The 18,801-nt window shown below is 39.1% G+C and overlaps 1 protein-coding gene across 3 annotated transcripts; it reads right to left on the minus strand.

The window, feature by feature from the left end:
- Positions 1-295: 295 nt before the first annotated feature.
- Positions 296-11,986, minus strand: LOC306864793 (diamine oxidase [copper-containing]-like). 3 transcript variants are annotated; one of them, XM_079409027.1, is made up of 7 exons: positions 11,713-11,927; positions 5,206-5,248; positions 5,056-5,117; positions 2,493-4,037; positions 2,040-2,328; positions 1,815-1,947; positions 308-1,613 (listed from the first exon to the last, which is right to left on the minus strand). In XM_079409027.1, exons 4-7 carry the CDS (start codon positions 4,027-4,029, stop codon positions 1,344-1,346), a joined length of 2,229 nt encoding a protein of 742 aa, XP_079265153.1. In that variant the 5' UTR covers positions 4,030-4,037; positions 5,056-5,117; positions 5,206-5,248; positions 11,713-11,927; the 3' UTR covers positions 308-1,343. The 3 variants fall into 3 exon arrangements, with proteins under 3 accessions (XP_079265152.1, XP_079265151.1, XP_079265153.1); XM_079409026.1 differs by having other exon boundaries at positions 296-1,613; positions 5,056-5,209; positions 11,713-11,986; XM_079409025.1 differs by having other exon boundaries at positions 296-1,613; positions 5,056-5,248; positions 11,713-11,938.
- Between the last annotated feature and the right edge of the window lie 6,815 nt (positions 11,987-18,801).

Genomic DNA, 18,801 nt, shown 5'->3' on the forward strand with positions numbered 1-18,801 from the left:
CGTCTCTTGCTGGTTTCCATGGGAGACGCTGCAGGTGAATTATGGTCTGTTTGCAGAGAGATTCTGGAATGGATGTGTTTGCGTAAGGAGCCCCTGTTTCCCGCTCACACTCAGCTCATACAGGACCACCGGGATCAGTGAGCTCACGGATACGGCCTCCTGCATCCTGGATGTTCTCCGCTGATAAACCCTGTCCATGGATACATCCGCTCACTTACGGATCTCAAGGGTCCTCACTTCATCCCACTGCTCATGGTTACCATGACAACTGATATAAACACTACTCACAGTGCATGAAATTATACAGACGCATGACATTTATTTATTTCATTTTCAAAAACACTTCAGCAGGTGAATCTCAATCAGACTATTACCCTATTTGAATGAAAAAATTAATTATATTTCGTATAAGGACAATTAAGCTTATTTTAAGGAAATTCTAAGACTTTTTTTTTTACATTATTTTCATTATAATTAAGCAGATTTACCCCATCTTCCAATTCTTAGTTGCCTATTACATTATTGTAATATATACAATTGTAAAATACAATTGTAATTATACATCATATGGTCATATTTGTCTTACAGAATTTAATTTATGCTCATTAAATTCATTTATGCATAATTTATGCTCGAACAAGAGAATTTCTACTAAATGGTCGTGATAATAATATAACAACGTAAATGTACAAAATAGCCTTAAAATCCTGCATTTTTATGCAAAATATAATTTTCTATTTTTTCTTTTGATTTTTGGATTAAAATATGACAATAACGTTTGGTTACACTTTATTTTGATAGTCCACTTTAGACATTCTACTAACTATGAGTAACTTTGTAACTACATGTCTACTAACTCTCAGTAGGGTAGGTTTAGGGTTAGTAGAGGAAGTTGACATACTTGCTGATATACTGACATAAGTTTGTCATACTCGGTATGAAGATATTAAGCAGACAGTCTACTAATCTTCTAATGACTGCAAGTTGACATGTAGTTAAGTTACTTACTGTTGGTAGAATGTCTAAAGTGGACTATCAAAATAAAGTGTTACCCAACATTTATTTCTGAGATTTGTATTCAAACATTCTTATTGCCTTACTGATCTTTACCATGTTTAGGTTGTGAAAAATGTCAGAAGCTTATGAGGTTTTTATATGTTCTACATTTAAAGCATTTGAGGTTTATTTGTTCAGCTCCCTGTGTGATGTAAAAAGTGCACTCCATTTTTTATGGCTGTAAATATTTGACACCATCAGCATTTATTGTCACAGATTTCAGATTTTGATAATTTTATATACATCACAAAAACACTAGCATAACACGAAACAGGCTCAGTCTCCGTCTAGACTCCAGTGTAAGTGCCATTGTAGAAGAAAGGCTTGTCTGAGACACAGTGACCTACGACCTCTGGAGTCCATCTCTGAACTTTCGGCTGGCCCTTCTCATCTGGTCGCACAATGACCGTGCTGCGGGACGCGAGCGAGGGGTCCTCGTCGAAAAAGTTGAAGGGACGCAGGAAGAATCCCACCGCGTTTCCTGGAGTCGCTGTGTTGGGAATGTCTTCAGAATGAGGAATGTGTAAGAATCCCACCGTCACCCAGGCAACCAAATCCTGACAAGAAACATATAATTGTCAATTGAGTATTTTTAGATTGTTATGTATAATAGATTTTATTTATACACCTGTTTAAATGTTGAATATGTTGGTTTTGTGTCTACTTTTTAATGTCCAAGAGAACACTGCACATGGTCCATTTGGAGTTGGTGACCAAACTGAAATAATTCTTCAAGTCTCTAACAGTTATCTGTGTACCTGGTTAACAATGTTTTCATTGTTGCGAATGAATTCCTCAAAGGAAACAACAGGCTCCCAAGGGTCATTCTGAGTGTAGATGCTACTGCTGGTGGCCTCATTGTCCTTGTGTCTGGATACAGCCAATGGGTATCTGCAATCAACAAAATCACAAAGATTTGCTCAAAAATAGAGTGCAAAAAAGACAAATGTGCTATACCTTTAAAATTAATTACTAAGGCCCACCTTGACCACGCAATACCATTTTCCTCCCTCCAGCCCCGGGGCAAAACACTGTTAGCATGCGAGTTATATTGGATCCGATACCCTTTCTTATGCCCCCATTTGTTGTTTTGATTGGGATTGTAGAAGTGCAAGTATTTAGGAAACTTCTTGCCAAATCGGAAGGCAGCACTACGTTCAGTTTCATGCTGTGTCCTGTGCAGTTTTGATTGCACAACGGTGTGTCCTGGGCTCCAGGGGTTGGTAAAGTTAACATATTTCAGATCAATGGTTTCAAAGCTGTTGTCCCTCCCTGTTCAAAAAGAAAGAGCAGAATTATCTCTATTCAGTGAAAATGTTATGCAATTGTCTTATATTTGCCACCTATAGTGTTGTAATTTGTGCACAGAGATCACAAAATAGATTGTTATTTGACTTCATATTTTACACTGATAACAAAGCAAGAGCTAAACCTACCTGCAATGTCAAGGTCCACTTTGTAATGAATTAGATGGGTGTGCAAGTTGCCAAGAACATAGTTGTAAACCCTGGTTCCATAGTTCAATCCATTTTCCGTGAAGAACGTTGCATGGATGTACCCAGTCGCACTCACTCTAGTCTCCATTACACCATTCTGATAGAAGACAAAGTCCCAGATGTAGTCGTAGTTGTACACCGTAGACGTAGTTCTGATCACCAGAACATGGTTTTCCAAGCCTCCATAGAAATTGAAACCTCCTTGGAAGTTGCTATTGAAGTGTCTCCTCAGAGGAAGCGCTGTGGTCATTTCAAAAATGCAAAGTGCGTTTCTGTAACGCACAGGTTTGTCCGTGTCATAATAATGATAAAGGTCTTCAAAATGAGCAATTTCTGGACAGTCGATCCCAGATGACAACTCAAAATCCGAAGTGCCCATCGCCCATCCGGCGTCAATGTATTTGGTTTGCATGGCAGCCGGAGAATCTCCGGAGTAAAAGGCAATGGCTTCCTGCAGTGAGATTTCATAAGCAATCCTCTCCCCATTGAAGCGAAGGTCAAAGATCTGCATCCCGGCCGAAGAACGAACCCGATAGGCGAAGGACCATCCGGCATATTCCACAAAGTTCCCATCCACCTGAAATCGCCGGCCTTGGGGTTCAACAAGCTTTGCGCCATGAATGTTTGTCGGTGAATTCATGTGTCCACGAGGAATGTAGGTTGAGAAAAGATCCTCCTCATCATGCTCCGGCAGCTTGATTTTATCAATCGTCCCCTGCTCATACTTCTCCACAAGTTCCTCCACGCTGTCGAAATACTGCCCGTTGTACCACACCTTCTCTACAGTCCACTTTTTGTGATCCAAATCTTTGTGGTTAACGAGGACCTCGAAGCCCACCGGGTGGATGAAGTAGCCTTCCACAAACTTCTGCAGCATGATCCATGTCCGCCTCTCTCCTGGTGCCAACCCACGAGGAGCAATGTCCGAGAAGGTCAAGCAACGATTAGTGCAGTTACCATAAGTAAACCCGGTGCTCTCTTGCAGAATCTTGTTTGCTTTAGCTCCTACCTTCTCCAAAACCCCATTGAGATGCTCATACTCCACAGAGGAGATTGGCCTGGATTCGAAACGGATTGGACGGTCGCCCTTGAACTTCTTCACCTGGTAAGACCTCGGGAAAGGTATGGGTCTGACGATGTACTCCGTCACATTTGGCACCGCCTGGTTACCAAACTGCACCACCACACGTGCCTGCCGTGAAGGTTTCGCCTGTCCTCTGTCCAGCGCACGCAGCGCCTCGTGCTTACGAGGAACATGCAGCTCCATAAGGAGGATGCTGTTCTTCTTGAGGGACTTGTCTCGTGCTGAGGTGAGGCCCAGCTCGCTGCAGGAGTGGAGGTAGTCTCTCACGGCATTCATCTCTTGGGGAGTGAGATCAGCAAACATCGCAGCTCCATGATGGGCCCACTCCCTTGTTTTTGACGAAGTGGTGGATGTAGCTAGAGAAGCCATGAGCAGCATCCAGGAGAACCACATCTTGGCTCCTGCAAAATGAACAAGCCATCTCACATCACTTTAGTTATAGTTTTATTATACAAATTTTAACAAACTTGTGTGTTGGTCCCCATCAAGCTTCCTAGCTACATTAACCAGCAACCTTAAACCACTCCACCAGCCTCGCTGGTTCATCATCAGTTGTTTTTACTGTTACTCAAACACCAAACCAGCCTAGACCAACATAGAAATTCATGCTAGTTTAGTTGACCTACTCTTTAAGATTCTGCAGCATCTTCTGACACCAACATTTCTAGCAACATTGTAGCAACATATCTATATATGTATCTATCTGTAAGTCTATCTATCTATGTGTCTATCTGTAAGTCTATCTATCTATCTATCTATCTATCTATCTATCTATCTATCTATCTATCTATCTATCTATCTATCCTTAACTTCAACCTATTGTAAATTCTCAGACTTAGTAACGCCAATGTAGTTATTCAAACTTTCCTATCTAGTTGAAGCTGCTCATGTAAGCATAGGTTATCATTTCTAGAGCGCCTCCCCCTTGGAATCGGTGCGTCCTTTGCACAGAAAATCTATACAAATTATAGCAAAATCTATAGTAACCACATTATAGTAATAAAGATACAAGATACAAGTATGGAGTGAGCCAACACCTCTATCTTCCTCACAGCTTCCTGCTTGTTTTTCCTCTGCATTCCTTGACTAAGATGAGTAACAGATAACCCAATATGCTGTATTTAATTACCCCATTGAGGGCTGTTTCTTTCAGCTGTATTGGGCAATTCTTAAGCTGATGTTGTTTTTCCACCACCCTAAAGCTGTAATGTTTTTCAGGGTCTTCTTTGCTGCAAAAATGTCACTGTGTTCTTTCTGCATTTGGCACAATCTATTTCTAACATTTTCTGTAGCAGTGTCGATTCAATTGCTCTATTACGTAACCCTCCTTTGCATAAAGGTCCAGTGACTCACCTTGTAATTAGAATAATGAGCGCCTAATGATAGCAGCAGATATTAAAAATCAGGCAACGAGCTTACCTTCAGTGACTGTTTCCAAGTTTACAGGCTGGATAAATTCCCCGAAAGTGTGGCTGCAACAGCTGCAATGTGTTTTTTGGATCAGTTAGTAGATGCAGTCCTCTTCTGAATCGTACTGCTCTGATGTTTCTGCTTTTATCAACCACCCACCTCTCTTGAACAGAAGATGATTGGCCAGCAGAAGGTCATAAAACTTCAGAAGAACAAAGCGAGAGATGATTGATGGGTTTGCTTGCATTATCAGTGCACATTTGTGGACAGGGTATCAGACTATCCCAATCTGTTTTAGTGTAAAACTGAGAATTAATACAGACAGCTGCATGCCGACAGGTGTTTGCACTGTTTATATGTAACACATATATTGCATTTTGGTCAATTTGCAGATATCAGGAAGAAAATTGAGACGGTTGGTACTTTTTTTCTTTTTGTCCATTCCACATTAATATAATATCGTCTTCAGCACCCCACCTTTTTCTGGTCTCTTTTACCTCATATTTTCCTCAATTATATCAATATTTTAACAAAACAATACACCTTTAGTAATATAGTTTTGGGCACACATATTGCAACTGTTCATGACATATGGTGCACTATATCATTGCAATATAATCATGTGGAATTAACCCTTTCTAATGCATTATCTACGAAATGCATTATGCACTACATGAAATATGTGTAATATGTAACATATAATGGGAAAACAATGAAATATATAGAGTTATATACATAATGCAAGTTATATAATGTAACAAATGTAATGTAAAAATATAGCTGCAAGCAGCAATGACGGGGCCAAGCACATCAGCGGCAAAATTAGGAGCTAAGCATAGTACGGAGCATCAAAACAACTGCAGAAATTAGTAACTGAAGCCATTTTAAGATTATTGTAGTCCAAATGGCTGAAAAATAATTTAAAACCAATAGTAATATGATTGAATGACTTTTCACTTTTGACCAACAGGTGGCACCGTTATCAAATCGATGTGGTGTGTTCTGTGTGAGGTGAAAATGGCACACACAAAGTTTGGTGTCAATATGCCAAAGCATTGCAGAGATACGGCCTCAAGTATCATTTTGGCATCATGCCTCAAATTGGTTGTTGTGGTATGTGAAAATGTTTTTGTCTATCAACACAAAATCCATAGCTTTTTGTCCGCATGGACTGAAGATGATATGATTTGATTTTGGTGAAAATCGGGCCAACGGTCTAGGAGGAGTTCGAAAAAGTAGGTTTTCAATATGAGTCAAAATGGCGGACAGGAAGTTCATCCAATTATGTTCTCGGTATGAACCAAGGAATATACCAGCATGAGTTCATTACAATAGGCTAATGTAAGCAAAAGTTATTAGCATTTTTAGAAATTTAATTATAACTTTTGACCACAAGGTGGTGCTGTCCCCAACCTTTTTGAGTACCATCAGGGCATGGTGCCGAAGAAGCGTATCAAGTTTCGTAACGATATATCAATGCATTCGTAAAATATAGCATTTTACGACAAAATTCAACATGGCCGACGCCCAAAATGGCTGATATGGAAAAATTGGATATGGTTGGATTTGACATGATGCACCCAATCTAAAGATACAATTTTTATGATTTTTGGCCACACTATTCACAAGTTATAAGCAAAAATATAAATTTTTCATATCTCCTGACCACTAGGTGGCACAGCGCCGAAACACTGCTTGTCGCCTCAGGTCATGCTTGTTATAAGACACACCAAGTTTCGTCTCAATACGACAAACCCTTGCGGAGATGTAGCCTCAGATCCATTTTTGCATGCTTTTCGGCAAAATCGTTGATGTGGTATTCGAGAACGCTTGGACAAATCGACTTGAATTCCATGATTTTTTGCCAGCATGGTCTGTAGATTATCTGAACCAATTTTGGTGAGAATCGGACGAGCCGTCTAGGACGAGTTCGACAAATTAGGTTTCACAAACAATTGAAGATAGCGAAAAAACTAAACCCTACGATTTTTGAATTTTGGACTTCATTCGACTCGGCTTGAGCCAAGGTTTCAGTGGAAAAAAATAATTTTCATTTTGTGGCTTACGGTTCAAAAGTTATTAGCATTTCAAAATTTAATTTTTGGACAAGTGGTGGCGCTAGAGAGTTTGAGTTAGAGATTCCAAATTTGGTGTGGTTACTATTTACAGTATCATCTATCAGTGTGCCAAATTTTACAACTTTCCCGCAATCGGTTCTATGGGCTGCCATTCATTTGCGGCGGAAGAAGAATAATAATAAGAAATCTAACAAACACAATAGGTGCCTATGCACCTTCGGTACTTGGCCCCTAACAACTATGGTGTGAAAAGATGCCAATAACAACATTTGTTATTTGATTGTGGTAAATAGTCAAATTACTAGTTTTACCATACACAATTATTGCATGTTATTGCTTCCAGAGTTTAGGTGCAGTCTTCACACTTTCAGGTAAGACACTTAAAAACTAAATGTTAACAGGATAAAATTCAGTGGACAACCCATAGTTATTCAACTGATGAAGCCTGGCATATTAAAGATATTTGAAAGGTAAGTTCAGTTAAAATGTACCAATGTCAATAAAACAAATGTTTAAAACAAGGAAATTAATGTAAGGTGGATTTATGATGAAAAATAATAACAAGAAAAAGATTTAAAATTAAAAACCCTGGTGAAGAAACTTTAAAATGCAGTTAATGTAATTCAGTTCACATATGTTATATCAATACAGCTCATATGCATTTTTTCAGCAGGGTGAAACACAAATCTGACAGCTGAAGTGAATTACAGTGCGAGCAATGTGGGACTGGGAATTGGACTGGCAGCTGAAGCTGTTATTGCACTGTAGTGTCTGTTAGTTTCACAACACAGAAATATGATCGGTCATAACCACCTGATATGAAACAGGCCATCATTACCTACCAATGTGAGAATTTTATGGTTAATTATTAGCTTGAGTCTTTCATAACCCTGGTCTGCAGAGAGCTTAATGACAAGCACTTAAATCACCATCTGAAAGTAGTAATTTGTTATATATCCAGTATTTATATTACTGTCTTAATAAATTATTTTCTGCTGGCTCTCAGTTTTATGAGACCGTATCTGTGTTATGTTTAAACTGCAACAGTTTTACTACAGATACAATAATTTGAATCAGGTTTCTGGCTTTACAAATATTAACACATATGCCTTGGCTGTAAACATTGTTGTGATGCAGATGTTTAGCTGGAAAAACATGTTATAAGCAAACGCTCAAATAGCCTATTGATAAAAAGCTCAAAAGAAGGGCAAGTGAAACATATAAACCTCAAATTATGCTGTCCAAATCTCCATGAAGTATACTGTAGTTTGTTTATTTCTCTCTGACTCATTATTTGAACATATTTTATTGTTTTTTCCAAGCGTCATGGTTTAAAAACAGCAAGATTGTTTGTTTTTAATCCCAAGAACAAACTAATGTGAGGGTTGTAAATGTAGCAATACACAGTCCAAGTCAAACAAAATTAAAATGAATTGCTTGTTTTGGAAACAAACTGATACTTTTCCTCTCCAAGGTTGTATAATGTTACAATTGTCCAGTTCTGTTGAATATAAATCCTACTTTTCCGTCTATCAGAACAATACTTTGCAGTAATGCCAGCTATGGTAAACCAGAGATACTCATCCATCATTTTATTGAGATATGCAGGTGAGATTTCATCTCATTATTTCTATAATTTTTTTTCGCATGATTAATGTCAAATTCAAAGAATTAACCACTTTAGCCTTTTTTTATTTATTTGCCAGTTTCAGATCCTTCACCCTTCTGCAGATCAAACTGATGTTTGGCATACATTTTGATGTCTATTTGTCAGACTAGAGACTGCATGTGCCGTTTGCTTTAGTTATTGTGCATCTATGCCATCCACATCTCTTTCTCATACAAAACATAGTGATTTGTCTTATAAGAAGGCAGTATAATAAGGCAAAATATGCCTAATCCCAAAACAGAGGCAAAGTTCTGGAAGGTAAGATTCCTTGTTTTAGCCAATTACAGAGTAAGTTTTTTACTTTCCACTAGTGTTAGAAAATGGAAATGCAAACCTAATTTTGCTCAAACAAACGGTTCAGTGTTTGAACCTCTCTTGTTTACACTCATTAGGAAGTCAAACCCACTAACAGTGACTCTACTGCGATTGGAGGAAGTATTTTAATATGGAAAAATATGTCAGAGGTCACACGTTCAAACACAATACTGCATGGATCTTGTATTGAAAGACATACACCACTCCTTACACTCTTCTTCTTCTTCACTAAAAGCACAACTTTCTATCATTAAAGAGCATCCTAAAAAGACACGTGTTTTAAAATGAAGAGGAAATCTTCTCTGACTGTAGGAAATGTTGGATGGTTGCAGCTGTGTTTGTGTCTGGACACCCCCAAATCTCTTTTGAAGCTCTAGGCCAGTGATGTTGGTTGCGTTTACATGCCCCCTGGTCCTCGCCTATTGACTTACTTTATTAAATAAACGCCCCTGAAATCCTTCCACCAAAGTGAGTCTTTATAGGATTACACTTGCACAAACAGTCAAGGGATCTACTGCTGACTTCACTGCCCCTTTCCTCGGTCTGGACGGAGCACTACGAAACATTGGCGTCACCAAACGACGAGCTAACGGGTGCATCTACAGCTGTGACTAACACCAATGACATGCCTCACACCTGCTGCCATGGGCCTGTCCATCCTCACCATTTAAAAGCTACCAACCACCACAAAACTCGACCAAATAACCACCAACACCTGTGGAAAAGAGTGAATACGGAGACATATCTACTGCTTTATGGATATGGAATAACAAAAAGAGCATAAAGAGCAATACAGGAATAAATAAAGACAAAGGAATCAATTTCAGACGTTTTGCGCTCAAGAGCTCCGGATAAACTCTGAAGACTTAGGTAAAAACTCACTTCAGTCATGCTTATGTAATTAATTACTATACTTCATATTTCATGTTCAACTGTTCTGCTTGAATTGTTTGTTTTTTTGTTTTTGTTTATTTTCAAAATAAAAAAAAAAATAAAAAAAATTTTAGATTACAAACTTCAGCTCTTCAGAGACACAATGAAGGTTCTGCTCATGTCTCTACTGGGGTTTAATCTGGTCGTGGTCATGGGGTGAGATGTTTTACTACAACCTAACATTACAAAATAGCGATTTCACATTTTTAAATTGTACTGTTTGATTGTTTGATTAGTCTAGCTTTATTAATCTTAAGGTTAGTTGTTTAAACAAACCCCTAATAGTAAGTAACGTTAGCACAGAAACAGTAAAATAATCTCATTTGTCACTGTTGTACTCTTCTTTGAATCTTTCCGTCAGACACTGATGTGTACGTGTGGTGGAGGAGAAGGTGGAGAGTTTGGTCTCCCCCCGTGTTCAGCGTGAGGTGGAATGTTCCACTGTCTATCAGTTCAACACCCAGGGCTGGAGGCTGGATGTGGAGCGAATGCGGCATGAACACGGAGGAGATGACGGCATCGCACTTTATTACAAGAGACAGGGACCTAGAGCCTCCTGTTACATATTCAAGTGAGAAAAACATCATATCCCACTCATTCTGTCAGATCAGATACATTTCCTCTGTTATGTCAAACATATGCATTAATATTAGGATTGCACAGACTGTACAAAGGGGGGAAAAGTATAAACTGACTTTTTTGGTGTAACCTGGTGGCTCTCAACAAGGGGGCTTCAAGATTCACAAGCTTTAAAATTGAGCTAAAACAACTAAAACTCAAGATGAAAAGAGACATCATGGCCCGGTTTCACAGACAGGGTTTAGACTAAGCCAGGATTAGGCCGTAGTTCAATTAGGACATTTAAGTAATTTTTATAAACATGCTTAGAAACAAACATTACTGGGGTGCATCTTGAGACAAAACAAAGGCACTGATCTATTTTAAGAGCGGTCAGTGCAAGTTTCTTTCAGTTGAAACAGCTAAGACTTACATTTTAGTCTAGGACTAGGCTTAAGCCTTGTCTGTGAAACCGGCGGCATATGTCTTATTTTAAGTCTCGAAGTGTTGGAAAAACCTGGATAAATGAAGGAATTTTAAAAGTGTGATTTCTAGGAGATAATAAAATCTAATAAGTAATGGAAATTTCCTTTTAAATGTATGTATGTCAAGTTATAAAATATCTATTGAGTGCATTAAATATGTGAAATAATATCTTAAAAACCTCATCCCATAATCACAAAAAAGTAGGAGTACTGAAAATGAGCATATTTGTCATCAGAATTACTAGATTTATATTTTGACAATTTATTTTTTTACTTAATTTTTTGTTCAATGAATCGCACAGTCTTTTAAAAACATGGCTTGATCACAATGTCCACCAAAATCAAAAGCAAGTATTTTTATAGATCTTTTTAACATATTTTTGCCACATAATTCTTAATATTGTAATTTTAAAAAAGCACATTTTAGCCTACAAAGATGTATTATTATTATTGTAAAGTTACTGTGCTATTTATATTCAAATGTGTAATTAAATTGACAGATATTAACCCCTTATTTTACTAAATCACGTTGTTACGCGTTGTGTCCTTTTATCTTACACCTTTCACCCTATTATTATTCAGGTAGGGTAAGGATAGTCAAATCTAGCCTAAACCATGAAGTACTTACCTGCCCACAGGTTGAAGTTCTTCAGGAATGATGTAGAAGACTCCCTTGTGGTTGTTGTTGTCTGAAGCTCAGTTTGTAATTATAAGTAAAGTCTCATGGGAGGCAATTGTAATTAATTTATAAATGTCTGTGACTCCTGTCTATTAAGATGAATGTCCTTCCTCTGCCACTTACATTGCTGTCTGCATCTAGCACTCTTCCTCTTCTTTTTGTCTGTCTTATCTCTGCTTGATGTTGCAACAGGCTCTCTTCACCACTATATACACAGTATCTCACAGAAGTGAGTACACCCCTCACATTTTTGTAAATATTATATTATATCTTTTCATGTGACAACACTGAAGAAATGGCACTTTGCTACAATGTAAAGTAGGGAGTGTACAGCTTGTATAACAGCTTGTCCCCTCAAAATAACTCAACACAGCCATTAATGTCTAAACCGCTGGCCACAGGAGTGAGTACACCCCTAAGTGAAAATGTCCAAATTGGGCCCAATTAGCCAGTTTCTCTCCCCGGGGTCATGTGACTCGTTAGTGTTACAAGGTCTCAGGTGTGAATGGGGAGCAGGTGTGTTAAATTTGGTGTTATCGCTCTCACTCTCTCATACTGGTCACTGGAAGTTCAACATGGCACTTCATGGCAAAGAACTCTCTGAGGATCTGAAAAAAGGATTGTTGCTCTACATAAAGATGGCGTAGGCTATAAGAAGATTGCCAAGACCCTGAAACTGAGCTGCAACACGGTGGCCAAGACCATACAGCGGTTTAACAGGACAGGTTCCACTCAGAACAGGCCTCGCCATGGTCGACCAAAGAAGTTGAGTGCACGTGCTCAGCGTCATATCCAGAGGTTGTGTTTGGGAAATAGACGTATGAGAGCTGCCAGCATTGCTGCAGAGGTTGAAGGGGTGGGGGGTCAGCCTGTCAGTGCTCAGACCATACATCGTACACTGCATCAAATTGGTCTGCATGGCTGTCGTCCCAGAAGGAAGCCTCTTCTAAAGATGATGCACAAGAAAGCCCGCAAATAGTTTGCTGAAGACAAGCAGACTAAGGACATGGATTACTGGAACCATGTCCTGTGGTCTGATGAGATCAAGATAAACTTATTTGGTTCAGATGGTGTCAAGCGTGTGTGGCAGCAACCAGGTGGGGAGTACAAAGACAAGTGAGTCTTGCCTACAGTCAAGCATGGTGGTGGGAGTGTCATGGTCTGGGGCTGCATGAGTGCTGCCAGCACTGGGGAGCTACAGTTCATTGAGGGAACCATGAATGCCGACATGTACTGTGACATACTGAAGCGGAGACTGGGCCGCAAGGCAGTATTCCAACATGATAACGACCCCAAACAAACCTCCAAGACGAACACTGCCTTGCTAAAGAAGCTGAGGGTAAAGGTGATGGACTGGCCAAGCATGTCTCCAGACCTAAAGCCTATTGAGAATCTGTGGGGCATCCTCAAACGGTGGAGGAGCGCAAGGTCTCTAACATCCACCAGCTCTGTGATGTCATCATGGAGGAGTGGAAGAGGACTCCAGTGGCAACCTGTGAAGCTCTGGTGAACTCCATGTCCAAGAGGGTCAAGGCAGTGCTGGAAAATAATGTTGGCCACACAAAATATTGACACTTTGGGCCCAATTTGGACATTTTCACTTAGGGGTGTACTCACTTTTGTGGCCAGACATTAATGGCTGTGTTGAGTTATTTTGAGGGGACAAGCTGTTATACAAGCTGTACACTCACTACTTTACATTGTAGCAAAGTGTCATTTCTTCAGTGTTGTCTCATGAAAAGATACAATAAAATATTTACAAAAATGTGAGGGATGCACTCACTTCTGTGAGATACTGTATCTTCTTGTTTTTAACATTTGTGGTTGATTACAGAGCATCAAACTCAGGCATCTAACTTTCACAACTATTGCTTATTCATCCTAACAAAGTGAATATTGCAAGAGCAACCATTTTTATATTAAAGCATGTATGGTATTAACCTAAAAACAAGCAAATAACATAACGTTGAAACAGGTAAATAGCAATATCAATATCCAAAACAATGTTATGACCACATCACATGTATGTGTTTTGTTGAACGCTGGTGTTTTTGCCTCTCAGACCTCCAGACATTGAGACAGAGACAGTGAACCGGACGGTCAGACAGTGTTGTGAAGGCTGGGCTGGACCTGACTGCTCACAGGGTGAGATCAGATGGATTTTCAGTCTACGGATGATATCAGATGTTGAATTTGTTGAAGAATATGTTCATATTTATCTTTCTACATTATGCATAGGATTCATGCATTTGTGTATTTCTGGTCATATCTTCTGAGTTTTTCTGTCTGTTCACATTGCAGGGGTTGGTGCCCGGGGTCAGTGTTTCTCCACCTGGACATGTGAGGAGTTTCCTGGGCTTCATAACACATCTCTGATGGCTCTGGAGCAGTGCTGCATTAACCTGTGGGGCTTAAGCTGGAGAAATGCGTCCGGTCAGACCTGTCTGTCCTGTCCTTACACGCTCCTGCCAGGTTACTAGTGTTCTCCACATAACCCAAAAAATAATATTCAGGCCTGAATTTAAGATTATAAAAATACATGAAATTAGTTTTTCATGTATTAAATCAAGTCCCACATTCTTGCTGAGTAATGTCATGTCAAATGCAAATGTCATTTCATGTTGACGCTGAGACCTTTGTTATGCAGAAATTGTTGCAGATTCAGTTTAAAGTTTTAGCCTATATGAGTATCTTTAGGAAACTTGTTTTGTGTCTTTGTTTGATTAAAAAAGAATCAGTCAATTAAATTAATATTAATAAAATTAGCTCATATTCTCATCACACTCATTTTTGCATCTGGCCTCAGTTTGTTCCAAATCATTATGAGCAGATCTTTCTCTCCAGCAATTCCGCTATTTTCCAGCAAACAAAACAACCATTTATCAAAAAAGAACATCTGCTTCTTCAGAAAACAATGAAACCAACAAGCCAGAAACTTGGCAGCTTGTGTTGAATATCAGTCACACACAAAGCATATAAGCACATAAAGCACGAGTTTGGGATATGATCATCATTCATTATGTTGAGTATGGTTGTTTTTTGTGTTTTGTGCAGCGTCCAGCAGTGATTGCAGACAGCCGGTTCTGGCTGATGTTTATGTGGTTGTTTTGTGTTTTAGGGACTGCGACTGGGTCTTGGCTTGGTGTCCATACATAAAACCAATATGACTGTTAATGGTTTAACACTACCTCAGGGTGAACCTCTCTTCCAAAACGGTACAAAAAACACAGAGCTACTTTCATAACTATTTCTACAGTATATCATGTTATGTATCGTAGTTTCAAAACTCATCTTTATCCAGTGGCATAATTCTGGTGCAGTGAAATGTTAGATTTATATCATGTTGTAGTTTTATAGCAGGATAATTAATGTGCTTTTGTGCTTAGCCTATAAGCCCTGAAACCAGACCATTATGTTTTATTTTAATTAACAAAAATGCTGTTAATAGTTTTAGCTCTATTTTTTTATTTAGTTAACGATTATAACCCTGACTTCCTTTTTGAACAATGGCACAAGGCAGGGTGGAGGTTCACAGGGAGGCTATTTTGGGAGTTATTACATTTTATGTTATTTACTAAGCATATGTGTATGTATTCTGTATGATGAAAGTATGTTTCTTTTGCTGTCAGGAGTCAGCGTTCACTGGCTGGGTGACTTTGTGTTTGTGGAGAGTGCTTTGGGTGTCAGACTGAAGTTTGACATGGAGAACACCATCTATCTGACCGTTACCGCTGAACACCTCGCTGCCACCAGGGGGCTTTGCGGCGTTTATAACAATATATATAATATATATAAAAAGGAAAGCTAATTTGATATATTATTAAAAACTAATAAGTAATACTATATAAATAATGCTAAACACTGCTATATATACTTCAGAAATTAGGATTACTATGGTAGTAGTTCTTCCACATGGGATTGTGGTTTATGTTCAACAAATGTAGATTTCTTAAAGTTGTTCGAAGATTTGTGGCATTTAAAAAATTGTTAATTTTATTTCAGTTCTTAAAGTGGCTGAAGTGCACAAGATATATATCAATTCATTGCAATATATATTGATTAAATCAAAAATATATTACAGTATATGTTTATTTATTATATATAATTTTTTTAATTAAAAATATGTTTTCAATAAATGTATTAAGGTTATATGTATTTGTAATAAAAAAAAATAAAAAGGGTAATTAAGGTATAAAAAATGTACTTGTGTTTCGGCCCTCAGAGCGTGTTTGTCTGAGTGGTATGGTGTTGCTCATCTCCTCGTCCTCCGGCGTCGGGTCAGTGTCGGGATGAGTGTGTGGGGGGCTGTGAGTGTCCCCCGGGTCTGTACCTGCACGCTGGTCAGTGTCTGCGACGGGACGACTGTCCCTGCTTCCACAGACGCCACAGCTACAGCGCAGCAGACACCATCCGACAGCGCTGCAACACCTGGTGAGTCAAACATCAGCATGAAGACAGAAACCACTGTAGCCTCTGTGCTTCGATTGAAGGTTCCTGTTACTATTTTCCATCTTCCAGTGTGTGTCGTGCCGGTTAGTGGGAATGTTCTGGAGAGAAGTCAGTGCTCTGTGATCGGAGCGATGCACATCACCACCTTCGATCAGAAGAGATACGGCCTGCAGGCCGGCGACTGCCGCTTCACAGCTGTGGAGGTCAGTGACCGCAAGGAGACAGATCTACAGCTTCACTGTGTGTTTGAGATCCTCTGAAAGCATCTCTGTGTTGTGTTTGCAGGATTTTGTGGATAAAAAGCTCTCCATCAGCATCAGTGGAGGACCCTGTGCAGGAGGAGCTGCTGGATGTCTGAGAGAAATGACGGTCACTGCGCTTCATACGACAGTCCCTGTCACAGATACAGGTCATCTATCCGTCTGTCCATCTAGAGTTAGTTAGTTCATGAGATTTATAAAGATGGCTATCGTTCTTCCACTTTAAGATAAGATTCTGTAGATTTCTTAAAGTTTTGTGGCATGTAAAAATGATTTGAAATCTTTAAAGCAAGGGAAAAAAGGAGTGCCTTAAAACTTTCAATATACATATTGATTAATCCCACCTTAAATAAAATTGAAATTGAATTTATTAAATTAAATAAATTTACAAAATTTTTAAAGCTTTTATATTTTGGTATTTATTATTTGTACATTTTGTTTTTGTTTGTTTATTGGAAAAATATGACAGTATAAAGTAGTTTTATGTATTATTTATTGAAATTCATTTGCTTATTATTTACGTATTTATTATAGTAGTTTATATTATATTACATGGTTAGTTACTTTTATTGTTTATAAAGTGTCAATTATTTTTTAAATGTTTTTAAAGAAGTTTCTTCTGCTTACCAACGCTGCATTTATTTGATAAAAAATACAGTAAAATCAGTAAAATTGTGAAATATTATTAGAATTTGAAATAGCTATTTTCTATCTGAATATATTTTAAAATAGAATTTATTTCTGTGCTCAAAGCTGTCTTCAATGTCACGTTATCCCTCAGAAATCATTCTAATATGCTGATTTGCTAATATATCTGATTATTATCAATATTATCACAGTCGTCCCACTGAACATTTTTGTGGAAACTGATAAATTTTTATTTTTCAGGATTCTTTGATGAATAGAAAGTTCAAAGGGACAGCATTTATTTGAAACAGAAATCTTTTCTAGCATTATAAACGACTTTACTGTCACTTTTCATCAATCTAATCCTTAATTGTCTTTGCTGAATAAAAATACTAATTTCATGTAGTGTAGATACACATTGTCATCGTGTTGTCATGTTGGTCTCAGGTTCGGTGATGGTGAACGGTCAGCGGGAGCTGCTGCCGGTGATCACAGGAGATCTGATAGTCAGAAAAGCTTCATCCAGTGTTCTGCTGATCCAGGCGTTTGGAGCTCAGATGATGTGGCATCTGGACGGACCTCTGCTCCTCATCACCCTACAGCCAGGATTCGCTCACAAGGTACCACAGTAACACAGAGAACTCTTCAGATTCATGAGCTAATTGATTTTTGGTAGCTCTTTGGGAGCTGAAGCTGCAGTCATGATACCGTTTGTTGTGCTGTCAGGTTCGTGGTTTATGTGGCACTCTGACCTGGAGTCAGCGTGATGATTTCACCACACCTGAAGGTGACGTGGAGAACAGCGTGGCCTCTTTTGCTGCCAAGTTCAGAACAGATTCATGCCCTCTGCCCTCAGCGGTGACCTCTGACCCCTGTGGGACATACACTCAGCGCAGGCAGTATGCAGAGAGTGTGTGCTCTGTGATTCACAGCGCTGTGTTTCAGGTAACTGTGTTTAGGTCAGTAGTGTTGGTAACTGGTCAAGCGGTCGGTCGTTGCAGTGAAGCTGAAGCTGAAGTCTGTTGCAGGCATGTCATGATGTGGTGGACAGAGAGCCGTACATGCGTCTGTGTCTCAGTGAAGTGTGCAGCTGTGGCCCGCAGAACTCCTGCCAGTGCACCGTCCTCACCGCCTTCGCCCGGCACTGCGCCCAAGAGGGGGCGCCGGTCAGCTGGAGAAACCGCACAATCTGCTGTAAGAAACCGCTTGACTACATTTATAGTTATAATATCAATTAACTAAATATATATATATATATATATAGTAATGTATTTCATATATTCTTATATAAGTTAATACATAATATATATCTTATTTAATCTAATATGAATATTTACTTTAGTATTAAATAGTATTGTAAAAAGTCAAAGTGGTGTAAAACATGAGAGGTGCTAAGATACGTTCCCAAATTCGAGTCGAGAGAATATCAATATCAAAAATATTGATGAAAATAGTTCAGTGTAATTAAAGATAGATCATTTTATGAAGTGTTGTGTCTCCTCGCAGCGGTGCAGTGCTCTGGAGGGCAGGTGTATCAGGAGTGCGGGCGTCTGTGTGGGACGTCCTGTGCTGATCTGTGGGACGGCTGGAGCTGTGAGTAGCAGGAGGGCAGCAGGACCTGTGTGCCGGGGTGTCAGTGTCCAGACGGACTGGCTCAGGACGATCAGGGTCAGTGTGTGCCGGTGGACATGTGTCCCTGCAG

Source organism: Barbus barbus (assembly GCF_936440315.1).
Source record: "Barbus barbus genome assembly, chromosome: 46".
Lineage (NCBI taxonomy): Eukaryota > Metazoa > Chordata > Actinopteri > Cypriniformes > Cyprinidae > Barbus > Barbus barbus.